This window comes from Podarcis melisellensis (genome assembly GCF_964234715.1).
Source record: "Podarcis melisellensis genome assembly, chromosome: 7".
Taxonomy (NCBI): Eukaryota; Metazoa; Chordata; class Lepidosauria; order Squamata; family Lacertidae; genus Podarcis; species Podarcis melisellensis.
The window spans coordinates 45,814,335-45,832,556 of record NC_138539.1 but is presented as its reverse complement, the minus strand read 5'-3'; the positions used below and the strand labels follow the sequence as shown (position 1 = coordinate 45,832,556).

Here is an 18,222-nt window from a genome sequence, read left to right as displayed (position 1 = left end):
TTTTATGGCCATGGCTGGGTGTGGTATGTTCTAGGATAAAAACTTTAGAAGATAAGAAGAGACCGCTGGTTCAGGCTAATGACCCACCTAGTCCAGCATTCTCATAGTGGCCAACCAGATACCTATGGGAAGCCTGAAAGCAAGATTTGAACACAACATCACTCTCCCCACTCGTGTCAGAGCTGGCTTTCTAGTCCAAGCAACAGAGCATCCAATGTAACAACTGGCTGCAGAGAATTCAGGCCTCCCAGAAGAGCATGGTAAGGTGAGAAGGAGGTGGCATTCTGCAGCTTTTAATGGTTATGGGCATCCCATGGAAGGAAAGAGTTGGTGCTTTTCCCTTGTTGCTCTCAAGGTGTTTTATTTGTCAACAGATTGCTGGAAAAGGAAGGAATGAGGGCGGGTTGTTATTTGTGGCCATAGTAGGGTGTTCCGGATCAGCCGTAAAGCAGCAAACACAAGGGCTAGAACACAACATGGCCTTAGCTAGTGGCTGACCATCTGATAGGGAGATAGGTCAGCATGGCATGACTTGGGACTGTCTCCTGCCAACTGTTTTTCAGTATGGTTGGATTCAGCTGTGCTGGGATGATTTGAGGTTATTGAAAGAACAAGTCCTGGTTTTGGAGCACATTGGTGGAGGCATATTTTATGATCAAATGCATTTATACCATGCATAGTTGGGAGGGGGTTGGCCCTAGTGACTTAAGCAGAGCTCAAAATGAAATGAATAGAAACCTACATTTGGCATTGTCCAGGATGGAGGGAAGTATATGTCTCACTATGAGAAGAACTGCACAGGATAGATGGGATCTATTGGGCTGATATCAGTCATGATATCTACCCACAAACATCACAACAACTTTATTCTTGCTCAGCATAATATTGTGTTAATGTGTCTGGTGGAAGAAAGCAAGGAAGAGTAGCTGGCATGGCTGTTGCCTTCAAGCACTAATAAGTTCCTTTGTGTGTATCATAGAAGTCCTCTTTCGATGCAAATCACTGTTCACTTAATATCCTCCTGCCAGGAGAAAAGATCTCCCAGCTATAAAGGAGCAGAAATAGACTGGATCATGGCATACACACCCAGCCCAGAGCAATCCATACAATCAATGTTTTTGTTTGCTGTTAACTAGATGTTAACCTCATGAAATCTGCTCGTTGGAGGTCACATAATTGTCCCCTAACAGCCTAGCCTCTCACTGGCTTGAATGGAACGAACTCAAGTTCTGTAACTTTTCCTTCTGCACCAGTGGGTCTTGCTTCCAAGTATCACGGTGTTAAGGCACCTTTTCCAAGCTTAGGTTTTTACTGAAGTAGCACATCGTCTTGGAGTGGGCCTGTTGCTTCTGCTGCTGCTGCTGCTGCTGCTGCTGTTTCTATGACTTCCTAGTTTTGCCATCTTGGAGTGGTTTGATTATTTCTGGTACTGAACAAAGAAGCATAGGAGGATTGTTTTTCTTTCTCTAATTTAAATGTGGAGGAGCTTTTTACACTCTAGCTAAGAACAGTTTCTAATCTGCTGGAATGATGGTAATCACAAGCATAACAAGGATCTGGAGTATTTCCAATTATTTCCCACACATTTAACTGAAAGCTTCCCCTTAGAATACCCTACTATGAATCCTTATGCTGTCAGTTCAACCTGGTTCCCAGGTAGCAGGCACCGTTCTCAAAGGAGCCCCTTAACTCTCCACAAGCTGGTGGATGGGACTTGAAGCAACACTTTTTAGAGTAGTGGAGCCGTGTTTTTGACTGAGTGGTCCTACTGCTGTTGCTTTGTACCTGAGTACAAACAGGTGCAACTTGAAACTGGAGTGCTTAGAGCATTGATAGCATTGGAGAAATGGAATGCTTTAAAATGTATCTGAACGTTTTGTGTTTTTAGAACAGTCTTCCCCAGTCTGGTGCCCTCTAGATATTTTGTACTGTGTGACACATCAGCCCCAGCCAGAGGCTGCTGGGAGTTGTGTTCCAAAACATTTGGAGGACCACAAGTTAACCACCCATGCTTTAGTTTAGCACATCCTCTTTATTATAATAAAAATTGCACTACTGGGAATTCCTGGGCTGTCCATTACTGCTTATTCTTAACCATGTTTCTTAGGGCCCCACAAAATGTCCTTTTTATGGAGTATGCGTCATGCTTTTGTGTCCATGATGGTATCAGGGGGGTTAGATGCATTCCTGCTTTCCATGTTGTTTGTGCCTTCTAAGGTTTGGGGGCAGTATTTCTGCTTCGTTTCAGTGCATGTCCCATGGTTTCCTACTAAAATCCCATAACTTTTCATATCACAGACATTTGCAGGGCATGTGCCACTTCTGTTGCACTATAGTGCAAGAGTGCTCCTCCAGATGGCGAGAATGCAGTAACACTCGTGACAGAATAGCTAAGAAAGCAGCAGGATGTGCACACAGCCCAGTGTAAATCCACCACTCGTGCACTCTTATTGTGTTAATGACAAGTTGCAGAAAACACCCACAAAAAGACACCAGTTTGCAGGGGCCTGTGGAAAGTCCTAAAGAAAGTACTAAAGAGACAGACCTGCTGAATTTGCTGGGGTTTATTTCACAGAAAACATGCATGGAATAGAGCTGCAGGCCTGATCACGGATTCGCCTCCAGGAGACAGTCTATGTTTACTCCAAAATAAATCCCATCACGTTTTAATGAGATTTACTCCCCAGTTAGTAAGCCTGGTTTCAAAAGTGCAGCTCTTGAACACAATCCATAATACCCATGTCTAATTCCTACAGAATTCAGTTGTACAAGAGGGCCCAGTAAAGAGCTGAACAGCATGATCCCATTTACTCTGAAGAAAGTCCCCTTGAGGTTTCCTCTGAGAAAGTGTGTAGAATCACACTGCACATCCTATTAATTTCAATGACATTTAAACATGGATGGTAACGTTCTTCGGATAGTTGCCCCACATCTGTTCGACTTGACTTTCTAAAGCAGGTGTGGCTAAACTGTGACCCTCCAGATGTTGCTGGACTACAGTTTCCATCATTCCTGACCACGCTGGGTGGGGCTGATGGGGCAGGACCAGTCCAACAACATCTGGCAAGCCACAGGTTCCCCATTCCTGCTCTAAAGTCAGATAGCTGAGAGACTTAAACCATTGCTTCAAGAGCAGCTGCAACAAATTCATTGGAGTGTAAATAAGAGCTGGCTCTCAAAGCGATTAGAGGATCCCTATAATAAGTGGGAGAAAGTAAAGCTTTATTTCTTTTTTAAAAAAACCTGATTATTTTGAATGAGTTGGTTGGGGTGGCTTTTGTTTTTGGTTCCTTCTCTCGATTGTGTCTGAAGTTGCAGTTCCAATAATTTCCTACTTGATTATATTGTAGAAGCATCAAATAAGAAAGGTGGGGGGAAGAAGAAACCCTACAGGTTAAAATAAAATGTTATAGATTTCATTAAAGATAAAATAATCAGAATCATAATTTAAGAGGTTATTTCCTGGTGGAAATCCATTTGCACTGTCTCCCCCAAACATTAGACGAAATGGCATTGTTTACAAAAATTTATTAATACAAACTTTACACACTTTGAAATAACAGTTCTCAAAGTCCTATTGATGGAAACCACGGGTGTTTTACTTTTTGCTGTAGTGCTTTTTTGATACTCAAGTTGCTACACAGAAGGAAGAAAAAATATATAGATATAGATAGATATCTCCAAAATACTGACATCTAACCTCAGTGATCACTGGATTTCCAATTGGATCCATGGGATTTAAGGCTCTTGGCGACAAAGGATAGGTATCCTAGACAGGCGACCACGGGCTGTGTGGAGAAACGTTACGCTGGCAAGACTGACTGAAACTGACTAGCCCACTGGACTAGCAAGGCGAAGCTGAGCACGACTAGCACGTCAAAAGGGAGCCCCTAGAGGTCGCCGTCGCGTCATCGCACCAAACATGGGACACAAACACACAGCAAGAGGTCCTGCCCGTTGTCCTCGTCAAAGGAACAACTCGCGAGGCTTGGAGACTTAACACCAAAAGAAGGAAAGGGAAAGGGAGGGGAAAGCGAAAAGAAAGAAATGCAAGCTGATGTGTTGCAGCATTGTAGGGCCACTAAATAGCCATCTGTGAACTCGTGGCGATTTAAAAGGCGAAGGGAAGGCACGAAAAGCTGCAAACGGCATCCTGCGTCACATGGCCTGAAGAGAATGCAAAATTCAAGTAAGATTGATCTCATACACACCACTCAGGCATCAGGTCGAAGGCCCTCGACGGCTGCGCTACCGCTGGCTGCAGCCGTAGCCTGCCTGGGACCTGCATGCAAACTCGATTGGGTTTGCTGTGATGGATTACTCGGGGCCCGGATCAGACGGGGGGGGAGAGTCTGACGGGTGAGACGGGCGCCTTTTCTCTGCTCGACGGCTGAGCGGCTCGTAAAGCAAGACGAGGCGCTGGGCTCGAGGGGGCGCTGGCGTGCACCTCCGCCCGGGCTTTGCCCTTAGGAGACGCGTTCCATTCATTTCAACGGGGAGCCGGCTGCTAAACTGCCGTCGGGGTCAGAGAGCCAATCTCTCAAGAGCTTCCAGATCTCCCCACCACCCGTTTTCAGTAGCTGAGGATCTGGGAATCCTGCTGACGATTCTCACAGGCTAAAAATCCCCTTTACTCGGAAAAACAAGGGCCATTCATAACAGGGCTGTCGTTTCAGACACCAAGGATAATTCTACGTTAAAGTTACGGGGCGGGCACAGCAGAACTACAGGTGCGCTGCGCATTTTAAAGCAGTCTCCTACCCCTTGAAACGGTCGCGGCTTCCCTCAAAGAATTCTGGGGACCATAGTTTCTTAAGAGTGCTGAGTTGCTAGGAGAGACCCCTGTTATTCCCCTCAAAGAGCTACAGTTATCAGAGCTCCCTGAGTAGAGGGGCTGGTTGTTAAACCACTCTGGCAATCCTAGCTCTGTGAGGGGAATAGTGCGTCTCCTAACAAGGCTCAGCACCCTTAACAAACTACAGCTATCGGGATTCTCTGCGGGGTGCGACGCTGCTTTCAATGTTCAGCGCAGCTATTTGTTGCGGGTGCTCTTTCATATACCCCATAATAACTAGAAGCAATTTCATCAACAGAAAAAAAGGTTGCCTTCTCCCTTCTTCTATTTAATTTTTTGAAGCAAAGGAGACTGTCCTTAGTATGGTCATATTTGTCCTGCTTTTAACTTGACTAACTAGAGGTGTCCAATACAGGAGGAAGAATCACACGGAGTTGGAAACCTGGGCAACTTTTTAACTTGGGAGATACGCTTTGCATCGAGGTTAGGTTTTCACCCCGTTGACTTCAGTTGAACAGTCAAGCAAAATCCCCCTGCTAAAAAAAGAGATTTCTTTCCAGCACATGAATGAAAGGTGGCAACCTAAATGGATTTAGATCCAAGTCCTACAACTCAACAAGGAAATCTGGGATGGGGGCTCTAGAAATAAGGCGCCCACTCGTTTGGTCGAGTCTGAGCTGCGGGAGACCCAATTAATCCGAGGCCACCCTATGATTGAAGCTGATTGACAACCTGATCCTTTAAGGCGCATTGCAGCCGACAGACGACATCCCAAAAGGTACTCAGCTCGTTAAAGCAATGGTGCCGTCGAGACAGGACCCTGGGAAGAAAGACCTGGGTCCCTAAATACAGTAGGGCTGGTTTACCATCTGAAGGGGAGCGGGAGAGCCGCCAAGGCTATTCAACCCAGGGTAAAATGACCGTACTGCACCACTGTGTTAAGAGAACCCTCAACAAATGTGTTTTCCATTGAAATGAATGGGACGTCCTTCTGGATAAGTCTGCTGACTTAAAAATGCCAAGTTCCCTTGATTTCAGTGGGAACAGAGAGAGGGGCGGGGTGTTGCTTGTTCTTTGAGCAGCTTCCGTTCATTCATACCTGTGACTGGCGCCGTGCGCAGGCGCATGCCAAATAAGTGTGAATGAACAGAAGGCAGGACAAAGACCATCAAGGAGAATGGACGGTTTGGAACTGCAACCTTCAGCCCCATTGAGTTCAACAGAACTAGATCGGCTTCGAACCACCCTATTTACATTTGGCAGTTAATTCTCTGGAGGTAAGAGGGGGAAAACAAGTCCCTTCTGAGTTGGGACTATTTCAATACCCACTGCACACAATCCAAGGGATTATTTCAATGCCCTCCACACACTTCACACACAAACACAAACGCACGCGCAGGCGCACACGCACTCACATTTCAAGGTCCCCGTCCCCACAGAAAGATGCTTGATCAGGTCTTAGAAACTGAAGCGCAGAGGGAACACTACACATTCTAGCATGACCAAAGTTGATTGTATGAAATAAATTTTACTAAGCGGTTAAAGCCATAATGTAGAAAAATACATTTTAAACCTCCAAACTCAATAAATCAACAAGGAACCGAAAAGAAAAGGAAAAGGAAAGGAAAAAATTTTTTCGTCATAGTGCATAATTCTTTAGTGGTGGAATATATAGAGAGATATATAGATATAGGCGCTACAGCAGGGGGGGAGGGGCCTAAGACAGTCTGACAATTAAGAGCTTGCATCATAACAAAACCAAAAGTGCCTGAGGCGTTCACAATATAATTGTTGGTTGTTGCTTTCGAGGGAAAAAAGAAACGAAAGTGGCCCCGATGGAAAACACAACATTTGCGAGAGAGGCCATCGAGGGCGGAGAAGCGAAAGTTCTATCAGGGAACCATGAACTGGGGGGGGGGGGAGGGAGGGAGAGAGCGTGAAAGTGACTCCCACCGGGCGGGCGGGCGGGCGGGCGGGGCGGGGGGCGATTATCAAGAGAGAACGCTAGCCAATATATCACAAGATGAGAAGAAGGATGGACAGCACTGGAGAGTTACACGTGAATACTTTGCATCAAGATCCGATACCAAACAGCTCGTAGGCCGATGGATCTCTTTGAGGCGGGATCCACACCTGCAGCAGAATAGGTGGAAACGGAAGGTGGTAGAGTTGCTAAGGTTGCAGAGTGGAATATACCATTTCAGATTACAGGGGCACTTTTTTAATTAAAAAAATGCACCCTTTAATTATTTCTATATCTTATTAACTTCTGGCGTTGGGAATGGAGAAATGGGACTGTACTAGAATCTTCCTTCCAGTTCTCTACTGACAGGGCTCTTTCTTTCTTTCTTTCTTTCTTTCTTTCTTTCTTTCTTTCTTTCTTTCTTTCTTTCTTTCTGAAGTGCTATTGTCCACTTTGCCATCACGAGTTTCACCTCCGTCTGCTGCATGGATAGATCCGGCCTGATGGGGCAGGTTATCTTTAACTCCTAGAACCTAGTCTGTGCCAAGTCCAAAACCCAAAGGGATGGGGTAGGGGGGTCGTTTCTTCTCTATTCTGCCCTAGATCTGAACTCCGAACTTCCTAACGGATCGAACTTATTACTTCTGAGGCTACCTCATGGTTGGATCCAGACTTTAGCCTTCTTAGAGTTGACGCATCGATCTATTCTGAGTATGGCTAAGTCTGGACCCTACATATGCACAGTGTGAGATATGTATATATTGATATACAGTGCATTGTGTATCTATATGTGTATACACACACCTGCATATGGGAAGAGGCCCCCTTCTTAGTCTGCTGTCCCAGAAACCAGAAAAAGACAACTCTTCCAGGATTTCTCATTGGGGCGCAACTATTTATTTCGACAATTTGCATCCTGCTGAACTACAATCGTCTCTTAAACTACCGGACCCTGGTCCTCTCTGCTCACAAGCGCTAAGGCGGATCGGCATGACCCTTCACCCCCTCTCCCCTCCTACAGGTAGGGAGAGGCGCTCCTTTGCTCCCCCCCATTGAGAGGAGTGGCCAGGAGAGAGGGGTTCTGGGGCGAGGGGTGGCCGATTCACCTTAAACGGTCTTGCAGGCTCCGTTCTTCACTTGGTCTCAGAGCAGATCCAGATACATAGAAAAAAGGGCAGTCAGAGTAAAGCAGGGAAATGTCATTTCTAGAAGGGAGGGGGAGGGGGGAAGGAGGAAGGACGTGTCAAAGGAGCCTGACAGGAGACTCACCGGGGCAAGGAACTGCGTCAGTAATTCTCCCAAATCAATAGCCTCATATTCCCCTTGTAGCAGGGCATCTTTGTCTATGTACAGTAGCAAATGGAGAATAGTAATTTCTTCAACCCTGTCATGGATAAAAATACTCTCCTTTTAATTTCCATTACAAAAATAGGAGCAATATTCAAAACAATGATTGTCTTCTCCATTTTTTTCTCTTCTTTTTTTAAATATAAAAACATAAAACAGCTCAGGCGAATGTCCTCGGTCTCTTGTGCGAATGCTAACCACTGTAGCATCAGTTGGTCCTCTCTAATTCCCTAGTCTATCGAGCTAGCTCTAGCAGGTCTATAGATTCTAGTCTTAACATTTAGTTAGTTAGTTTAAGGATTGGTCCACAAAGTAGATCTGTGCGTTTTCTCTAGTGCTTATTTTTAAATATTATTTTGGTACAAAAGAAAAACAATATTATTATCAAAATATTCATTTAATGGCTTTACTTCATACATAAATACATGTTTGGATAACACAGGAGCGGTGATTGACCAGTCAGTTTGGAAATGACTTTTTAGGGACGGGGGCGGGTTGGGGGGGGGTCCTCTCTCGGATTTTTTTTTCCCCGGGGCTTTTGTATACACAGGAGCGATTGGGAAACTCATCGCTACAAATAGGCTACTCGGCGTCCTTTGTTTCTAACTCTTTGTTTATACCTTTTCCCCAGGACTGCTGCCAAGTATTTCTTGACAGCCATTTGTTTTCGGTAGCGGCTGTAGCTGTCTGTGAATATGCCGTCCGAGTGCCTTTTGGAAAGCGGTTCCGAGTCATCCTCCAGGCCGCTCGCTCCGCTGCAAGGAGTAGGGGAAAGAGAGCAGGAGAGAAAAAGAAGAAGGCAAAGCGAAACGTGGTTGCAAAATCGGAAACCGCGAACCCTGCCGCAGGAGCTACGTCTTTCGGAAGCAGAAAAGGGAAAGGGGTCGGGAAATTGCGCCCAGAAAGGCCACCTTAACGCCCAGAAGGCTGGTCAGTTTCACTGCCAATGGGCGTTTGCTGGGTGGACTGAGTGTAGACTCTTATTGCGCACCATCTTGTTCATAAACAAGAGGAAGCAGTCACTTTCTATTCTTCTTTATCTTCCATTGTATTGCTGTCTGCTGTGTGTGTGTGTGTGTGTGTTGGGGGGGGGTGTCCCAGCTTTCCCTTTTCTTTCCTACCCAGGCTTGCTCCACAGGCCAATGCCCCCCATGCCAAACAATAAGCCCCTCGCGATCTGCCCCGATTAATCTTCATCCTTTTAACAATTCGAAGCTTTCTGTGTGTGTTTTCCCCTTTATAGCATCCTCATTATCACCATCCTTTTTATCACAGAGTTATCCAAAAACATTTGGTCTAGGGAAGGATCTGGCGGTGGAGTGTGCAGGGACGGGGGTTTTGTTTTGTTTTGTTCCTTGAAAGATGGGGGTTGCTCCTTTCAAGCAGCGCGAGCAACACGTAGAGCAGGGGCCGGAGTAATAAAGGGCAGGTTCTTTCCCCGGCGCCAAGAAACAAAGGCTTTCTCTAACCACGCCGCGGAAGTTGAAGTGTGATCATAATACAAGTCGACAGTCCGGAGACAATCTCTTCCTGGCATGAATTATTCATCCTGAAATGGTGTAATCCATTTCCCCCTGGGCTTTATTAAAATGTTGCCTTCTGCCGATACACGCGCGGGCTGGCATCCGGCTAGGAGGGTTGATTTCAAAGCAGAGGTCGGGGACGGGGAGGGAGAAGGAGGGAGGGGCTGCTTTGTTTTTATTTCCCATTTTATTTCTTTTCCGCACGTTCTGTGGTCAGTCTGCGCCTGGATCTATGGAAATGACGCCCTCTTCCTCCCAAAGGAGCCTCGAGTATTTATTTAATCATCCCCAGCGGGTTGAAGGGGGGTCGGTCAGACTCCGCAGAGGAGCGAACTGTGCAACTGACAAGGTCTTTATCAGCTGAGCTTGTCGCCGCACCTTTTCATCCTGTCAGGCTGAATGGGGCGGGGAGGGAGGCCGGTTGTGTCACATTCGAGGGAGCGCGGAGGATTAGCAACCCTATTTAACAATATAGCCCAGTCCTCTGAAGGTTGTAAACCGGGAAAGCCCACCTCTCCGGGAGTTCAGCCCAGTTCTGTTTAATAATATTCTTCTCTAGACGACATTCCACCCGTGGTTTGATCAACAGCCCAACTTAACGGCGATGACCCGCTTGGCACCCACATTCCCTAAACGCGCTGACTTAGAGACAGACTTGAAATTCCCTTATTCTGAATAGGATTCCTCGCAAGAAAAGGGAAAGGTTGACAGCTATGCTTGTTGGTCTTCCACGCACCCTGGGACAGTTTGATCCAGAACCTGTGCATCGAACTGTGATCCAGGTTTGCATGCATTTCTATCGTTTGTGCAGAGATGACAGATCCGCTGAGCTCTACAAAATAACATGCCCAGTGCCATTTAATCCATTCTAACCCCATGGGATGGTCCATTAAGATTTGTTCCTTAGATTCTGCCCGCCCCCCCCTTGCACACCCACACTCCCTCCCCACCCCACCCCACCCAAACAAGGAAGACCGTCTTACCCCACCCGCTTGGCCATCAGAGAATGAAGGTACTTCCTCGCCGATAACTGGCCCAAGACTTTCCTGTAGGCTTTATTAAAGATCCCATCCGCATGCCTAGAAAGAAGAAACGAAGGGAGGAGGGAAGCGGTGGAGAGAGGGAGGGAGGAGGAGGAGGGAGACACAGAGATCAAAATAAAACAGGCAACAAGCCACGACCAGCAAGCTGATGGAGGAACCTAGTACTGTACTACCCAGAGCTCGTCCTGCAGGGAAACCTTAGCAAGAGGGGGGGATCTGGGGGTCGGCCTCTGCTTGGGTACCCCAGGGACCTCGGGCCCCGCCTGCCTGGGCTGTGGAGTCTCGAGCGCGCGCGCTCCCCCCCTCTCCCCCCCCCCCAGCTGGCAGCTGTCGGGGCAACTCCGGTCATTTTCTAGGACGGGGCGCGCGGCGCGCTGCTCAGAAACTGGCTTTTTTTTCCCGGAGAGAGGTAAGTCGGATTGCTCGCCTCCTTCTTCCCCACCCCGTCTGTTCTCGGTCTGACGCGGAAAGCTTGCAGAGGACGATCCTCGGCTTGAGAGGGGTGCTTCTCCTCCTCACCCTCTTCCAAAGACAAAGCGGAGGAAGGCTGGGAAACCACCTCTCTTCCCACCCCACCCCCACTGGCCCGCCACACCCACCGCGCGGTCCATTGCGCAGCTGCTCCGGCGCAAGGGGCGCGTCCAGTCCAGGTCAGGATGCCCAGGATGGCAGCCTGCACTGAACTCTATCTATCTATGGCTTAATCACCTCTTTTCCGGTGGGTAATACAAGGTGTACACGTCGTCCAGCATGGAGGAAGGGTCGGCTATCCCGAGGGGCTCGCTGTCGAAGGCGTAGTCGGGCAGGGTGTTGCCGTCTTCGTCGTACGCTTCATCTTCCAGCCTGCTGTAGAGGGAGACAGGCGCCGCGCCTTGAGTGCGGGATCGCGGCGGGAGCGGGGTGGGTGGGCACGTCGAGGGGGCGGCGGTGGGAGGAGGGGGAGGCAGCACTGGCTGGGACCATGAGGCACCCTCACCCCCACTCAGAAGCACCCATGGCGCCCGAGGCTCGCTCTCCCCCCCCCCCACTTCGCTTCCCCTACGCTTGGTCTGCCCCCTTAGCCGCGAGGAAGAAGACTGCCAGCCAGCTAAGGGAGCCCCCCCCCCAAAAAAAGGGAAAGAAAGAGCCCCACAGGCTGCCAAAACGAGAGGAGGGAGGAGGCAGACATCTCTGCAGCAATTCCTCCTACTCTCCAGCCGCCTGTTTTGTCCTTCTATTACACCTTCAATTCAGGGGTCCAAGTCCAGTTCTCCGTTCCCAGGTAGCGTTCAAAGGACTTCGCCCATCTTTTCTCATTCAAGCCAAAGGCTTTTCGCGCTCCCAGTTGACCCAGTGGGACAAAGGGGGAGGGAATTTTGAACTCAAGACCTTCTCCACCCCGGAATCCTTTCTGCCTTTCTGCAAATCGGTTTCGTTTCGATTTTATTTCGGTGTCTCGGACAGTTCAGAGGCAGTGGAAGTGGAGTGGATCAGAGCATGCATGGAGACTGGGAGATTGGGTTGAAATCCTCGCTTGGCCATGTCACTTGTTGGGAGGAGACCTTGGGCACGTAGGGACGAATTAAACATTACATTGATAGGGTTCATGCCAGTGATGGGAACCTGTGGATGTTAGCGGACTGTATCAACCCCAGTTAAGCTGGATGTTGAGACAACAACCGGAGAGTCTCCTGGGTTAGGCCATCTGTTTCCCAGTTAAGCTCAATGGGCGACCTCGGACCCACCACTTTCTCGTAGCCTTGTCTTCCTCACAGGGTTGTTGTGAAATGAGAATCTATGTATGTAGGCATGAACTACATCACTCGTGACTTTGCCACAGCTATAGGGTAGAAGAGGGATTTCCCTTTAAAGAAACCAGTGTTCCGATATTTATCTATTTCTTTTCTTATTTTAATACATATTAATTTAAGACAATTCGTTTGATGAATTAATGCTTCTCTCCCTCGTTAACATAAAGTTCCTTCCTATTAGCCTGAGATCCCTTGTACCCTTAATCCAGGCCTGTGGGCAACGCAGAATCTAACCAGGGAACGGTGTAAAAACGATTGGGAGATGAAATGATCTTTATACACCCAACACACGCCATTCACACGCAGTGTCTGGGAAGCAGGCCAGAATCAGCGTGTGAAAAATAAGCAATAGGGTTTTTATTATGGCTATATTTTTAATGCCCAGATATTTTCTTCACATATTTGAAAGGGCTCTGGTACAACACACTTTTACAATGCATAAGATTTAACCCCTCGCATCTCCTGGTAGGACTGGAAAAGCCTCTGTCTGAAACCCAGTATCGACCAGTTCTCCTCAACCTTGGGTCCCAGATCTTTCTGGATTACAACACCCGTCATTCCTGACCATTGGCTAAACTGGCCGGGGCATGATGGGAGTTGTATATGGAGCTCCAAGACTGAAGAACATTGGAAATCCTAAACTGACTGCAATGCTGTGGCTCGGTTTAAGGCAGCTTCCTGTGGGCTGGCTTTTCTTCCCACCTTCTCCCAAGTCCTCAGGGTGTCCCTACTCCTGAGAAGTAGGAGGAGACCCCCTGGGGAGGAGACGTCTCTAAAAACGCAGGAATGGAGCGGCTCTGGACTCGGGGCATGACTTTGCGTTTCTCCCCTTCCTTACTTCCTCTGCGCAAGCAGACACACGCTCTCCACTCTCTTTTCTGCGCCTTACAACGGTTCCCCACCCCTCCCCGCTTCCCACCCAGCCTGATCTCCGTCGTGGTCTCCCTGCTGCCGGATTTAGGTCACTGCGCGTCTCTCCGGCAGCTATTTTCGTCTGCGGAGCTCTGGCAGGAGCTATCAATAATGGATGCTCCTCAAGTGTTTCGCGGCTGCTAATTCAGGCGCTTGAATGGAGCCAAGAGCCGCCCCCGCTACATCCACTGGGGGGGGAGGGTCCCCCTCCCCGGGACTGACAGCTGCTCCCACACCCCGCCACCCAGCCCCACCAACTCCCAGGTCTCGGTTGGCAAAGAGGGCTGAAAGACCTGGGGGAACCTTGGACAACAATCTTCCAAGAGGGTGGGAGAGGCTGGTTCGTCTCAGGACAACCTCAGAGCCTGGGCAGGAGCGTCCCGGCGCGTTGGGCACTCTGTCGCCAGGACTGAGCCGCTTTCATTCTCAGTGCCTCCTCCCCGGGGGCAGGGAAAGCCTCGTGCTTCCCCAAGATTGGTGGCAGATCACAAGAATCCGCCCCTCCTCCTCCCAATTCTTCTGATCTAGAAACCAATAGGGGTCAGTAGCGTTCTTGGCTTCTGTCCCTCTTAAAGAGGAGGTGGGAAAGGAACGCAGGGGGAAAGCACCCTGTTGGTCTGGGCGCAGCAGCCTTCCCGGACTCAGCACCCTGACGGAAGTCCTCAGCACCGCTCCGCAAGCGGTCTCCGCTGGGCCACCTGCGAGGGATTTTCGACAAAGCGCAATATTTGTCTTGCTGGCTCAAAAATCCCATCTTGCTCTGCCTTCTGTCCTCTAGAGTGGTTTGCCCTAAGCGTTTGGGAAGTTCACAAGCAGCCGTTCGTTACAGATCGGCTGCTCCTGATCAAGGAGGATCCACTTTTAATAAGAGGAAATTTGGAACAAAGGGGTATAAAGTCGATACAACCAACTTAGGTTATGCGGAAGGAGCCTTGTGCCGTATTAAAGGTTATAGACTCCTGGTCGACTCAGGCTCCCTTTTGGGTAATTTTGGGAGCAACAAGGCAGCCAATCTCTACTACTCTATCTCTACTACCAACCGTCTGTCGATACTGCTAATGATAACAGGGAAATGCTCCCGGGTGGTGTTACAGGCTTGTCCTGCCATCCTAAAAGTAAAGTTGCTATCATCAATCCATAGTCTATACTCTACTATAAATCACTGTGGAGCTTATTGCCAAAGAAACGTGCTCAGGTTCCTGGTATGAGACAGTTGACTGAGGGATGCAGTTTAAACAGCCTAGATTAAAAAAACACATTTCATTGGAATTTAACTTCCTGGGGCATGCATTTGGGTTTGCAACCTTAAGGTACAGGCCTGCTCGTTAGATTCAGTATGGTTATTCCAGAAGCAAACCTTTTGGTAAGAATCCCAATTGAATGGCATTTGGTGGAGCGATCTTAGCAGTCCATCCACATTTTCCTTTCAATAAAAGTTATACTTGCGGGAAATCAATTTAGTAAGGCTCAATCCTACAGTGTTTCCATTTAGAAGACCCGCACCATCGAAGCTTCAAAAACTTACAGAGAAATCTGAAGATCGAAATGACAAACTGCGCCAGCCAATAGAATTTCACGGATGGGGCCAACCCTACACACTTCACGCGTATACATTAATGGTAGCTTCAGTCTGGGCCACGGCGATTCACTTTAACCTGCCTTCCCTAGATGCGCACCTTCCTTCTAAGCACGGCTGCTTAAGCAGCAGGCGCCATTGAAATTAGCGGGGCCTCCGCCAGGTACATGCTGCATTAGTCCTACCGAGTTCAACGATTCCAAGTACTGTAGGATGTGATCGTATCAATGCATCATGTGTGGATTGAGTCGCCCATTTTACATACCGTAACACTTCTGCTGTAATATATTACTCACTAGATGTAATTTCCTACCTGTGATCCGTACTGCTAGAAACGTAGCAGACACCGCAGAGTCCTTAGCTATAACCCAAAGCCTTTCTCTAATAATTTGCCTACAGGTTCAGTACCTGCCAGGCAAACGCAGCAGGTAATAGGCAGCCAAATTCGGGATTAGAAGTCTACATGTATACAGGTATACCTATGTCCTAGATAGAAACATACTTTCGTTGTGAGCCCAGGGATGCTCCTATGCACACAATCTAAAATCATAAAAGGGTTTGTTCCAGAATATATGTGCATAGAATTGGGCTACAGGTACATTTATTTCGGAGTCAACGTTTTAGATATCAGAATGGCTGGTCTATCGTAATCTGCCTGTATTTCTCAATGTTTGGCACTCTGATTATCTGGAAAGAAACTCCACATATCTCACAACTGTTGCAGATAAACACACATAAGCTTCACACACCCACACCCTGCTTCTAAACGCATAACTTGGAGTTAATAGCCCAAGGAAGATTTAGGATAGCAGCCTGGCATGTTAATGAGTGGCTTTATATTTCGGTTTATGCTTCAAACCCAACCCCATGGATTGGTGGTATAGAATTCATACCACAGAACAGAAAGCGAATGGGAACCCCAAGATAAGCATTGCTTATATTGGAGAAAGCGGAGGAGGGTGAAATGAAATTGTATACATTCCGGAGACGAATATATTGTAGGATATCCCGATTTCCTACGAGCATTTAATTAAGTAATTTTCAGGCGCGCGCACTAGCACGCACGCGCACTCTCTTTCACACACACAGAGAGAGAGAGACACACCAAACGCAACTTGCACAGTTGCTCGGTAGTCAATTTCACTGCTGCGCTAAGGACAGCAGCCTGTGTTTCTAACCTGGAGGGTTTCTTAGAGCATCAGTTATCAATGTCTCTAAGCAAGTGACCTAACCCGGACTTGGAACCTTGAGCTGTGTGGGTTCCCCAAGGTTAGAGAACGCGGGAATTCTTGGGGAGTTTTCCTTCTTGGCAAGGAAAGGGCCAATTTGTCTCTAGCTGGAGGCTAGAAGGCTGAATCTGAGCTGGACAGCTCCCAGCGAAGCGTCTGGACCCGGTTAGCAGTGGCGAGAGAAGGGTGGGGGAAAGAAATCCCATGCAGTATAATAAGCCAAGCCCTGGCTCCCAGTCGGGTGGGGAGAGCCGGGCATTCACTCACCTCAGCGCGGGGTATTGGAGTCCAGCAGCAGGCGAGCAGTAGACGCTGCAGTGCATGATTATCCCATAGACCAGCAGGGCGAGAAGCGCTTTGTTACACATTGCCACTCTAGGAGGGTGGGAAAGAGAAACCGCGGTCACAAGGGGCTCCTAGGGGGCTCCCTGTCCCCTTCCCCAGCTTTGTCCAGTAAAGAATCAGCTCTTGTCACCTTGAAGCTATCAGATGCTGAGGAACCCGCCTGTGGGACTTTTCACCAACCCAGGCACAACCTCTCCCACCCGCCCCCCTCCTCCCCTCCCGGCACTGCCATGCCCCTCTCCCCCGCCCCGATTCCGCTCATTCGCCTTACCATTCAACTCTGGAAACCAGGCGCAAGACAGGATCTGAATCAAGGAGGATTTCTCCCTTGTTGTTGTTGTTGTTGTTGTTGTTGTTCTCCTCCTTCTCTCGCTCTCTTCCTTCCAGGAAGTTTTGGTGGGGATAGTTAATCCTCCTGAAGCATCGCCTCTCTCTCGGTTTCCCTCTGTGTGTCTCTTGCTTTCTTCCTCTGATGGGCAAAGAGGGAAACCGCAGAAAGGGAGGGGGCGTGGGACAGACAAGCAGATCGACTTGTTAGCTGCCTAGCTTGGGGGGGGGGGTTGCTCAGCTCAAATTTTTTAAAAGTTGCAGGTGTAAAGTGGAGTCTGCCAGGCAGGCAAGAGACAAGGGGAGAGAGAGAGGGTGAGGCGAAGAAGAAGGGGAAATCCTTGCAGGAAGGAAGAGGGAAACAGAAAGGGAGAAAGTGGGAACTGGCTGCGTTATAGCAAATGCTACAGAGCGGTTCTTTCCCCCTTCCCTGAACAGCTCCTGGCTTCAGCGTCGATTTGTCTCCTTTTGCTTCACTACCTCTTCCTTTCTTCTCCTTTCTCCCCCCTTCTGTGCCTTCCAAGCTGACCAGCTTTGGCTGCCGGATGCTGACAGCCCCGGCTCCCACCTTAGCTACCAGATCTTTTGCACCCTCTTTGCTTTCTGCTCCCAGCTCTCTGTTGTAAACAGGGGGTCTCTCCCTCTCTTTCTCTCAATCTCTCTGCCTTGTTGCCTTGCCGGGTGTCTGGCTTGTTTTGTTTCTCTGTTGATGTGGCGTTCGGATTTTTATTTGCCAATGACTTTTTTTTATTGTTGTTGTTGCAGTCACGTAATAATCGGTATCAGAAAAGACGTCACCACCCCAATTCCTCAAGGAACAGAACAATCCCAACTTCAAGATGATGCGAGCAGGAGTCATAAGCTTCTCATAAGCACTTTAACTTACACGTCCCCCCCCCCCGCCCCTGCCCAACCAAAACTCTCACTGAGGTGGCTAATTTTCAAATTTCACATTTCCCCTATATTTCAGAGACGGGTCATTCGATTGCATGTCTCTTGCAGAAAGTCTGTCCTTCACGTATACTTTTTTCTCCTCTTCCTAAACGCCTTGCTTGGAAATAATCCCCACTGATTTCAATGGAAATTGCTTCCAAGTAAATGGACACCGGTCATTTTTCAAACAGAAGACTTGCTATTTGTTTACGAAGCCAAGAAATCTTGGGCATGTGCTTCTTTAACCAGTGCAATTAAATATTTCAATCTCTGTTTTTGTTGCCGTCGTCATTACATTACTATTAATTTCCCCTCCAAAGCTGTTTGAAGTCTTAGAGGATTCTCTATAATTTTCTAATTAGAGATGGCAATTGACAGTCGGGTGGATTGATTACCCGCTGGGCGAACAGTTGCTTTCCCACCGGAGCTGTCCAAACAC

At 48.3% G+C, this 18,222-nt stretch overlaps 1 protein-coding gene across 8 annotated transcripts; it reads right to left on the bottom strand.

Annotated features, from left to right (window-relative positions):
• Positions 1 to 2,549: 2,549 nt before the first annotated feature.
• Positions 2,550 to 17,683, bottom strand: ADCYAP1 (adenylate cyclase activating polypeptide 1). 8 transcript variants are annotated; one of them, XM_081919168.1, is made up of 7 exons: positions 16,795 to 17,679; positions 16,446 to 16,553; positions 11,380 to 11,517; positions 10,612 to 10,707; positions 8,726 to 8,860; positions 8,028 to 8,142; positions 4,062 to 4,167 (listed from the first exon to the last, which is right to left on the bottom strand). In XM_081919168.1, exons 2-7 carry the CDS (start codon positions 16,544 to 16,546, stop codon positions 4,159 to 4,161), a joined length of 594 nt encoding a protein of 197 aa, XP_081775294.1. In that variant the 5' UTR covers positions 16,547 to 16,553; positions 16,795 to 17,679; the 3' UTR covers positions 4,062 to 4,158. The 8 variants fall into 8 exon arrangements, with proteins under 8 accessions (XP_081775290.1, XP_081775295.1, XP_081775296.1 ...); XM_081919166.1 differs by lacking the exon at positions 4,062 to 4,167 and adding an exon at positions 6,304 to 6,928 and having other exon boundaries at positions 16,795 to 17,683; XM_081919164.1 differs by lacking the exon at positions 8,028 to 8,142 and having other exon boundaries at positions 2,550 to 4,167; positions 16,795 to 17,683.
• Between the last annotated feature and the right edge of the window lie 539 nt (positions 17,684 to 18,222).

Coding starts and splice junctions, on each gene's coding strand:
- ADCYAP1 (XM_081919164.1), bottom strand. CDS start 16,546: ATGTGTAACAAAGCGCTTCTCGCCCTGCTGGTCTATGGGATAATCATG. Junction 10,708..11,379: donor TATTACCCACCGGAAAAGAG/GTGATTAAGCCA, acceptor TCTTCTTTCTAG/GCATGCGGATGGGATCTTTA. Junction 8,861..10,611: donor CTGATGGCCAAGCGGGTGGG/GTAAGACGGTCT, acceptor TACTCCTTGCAG/CGGAGCGAGCGGCCTGGAGG.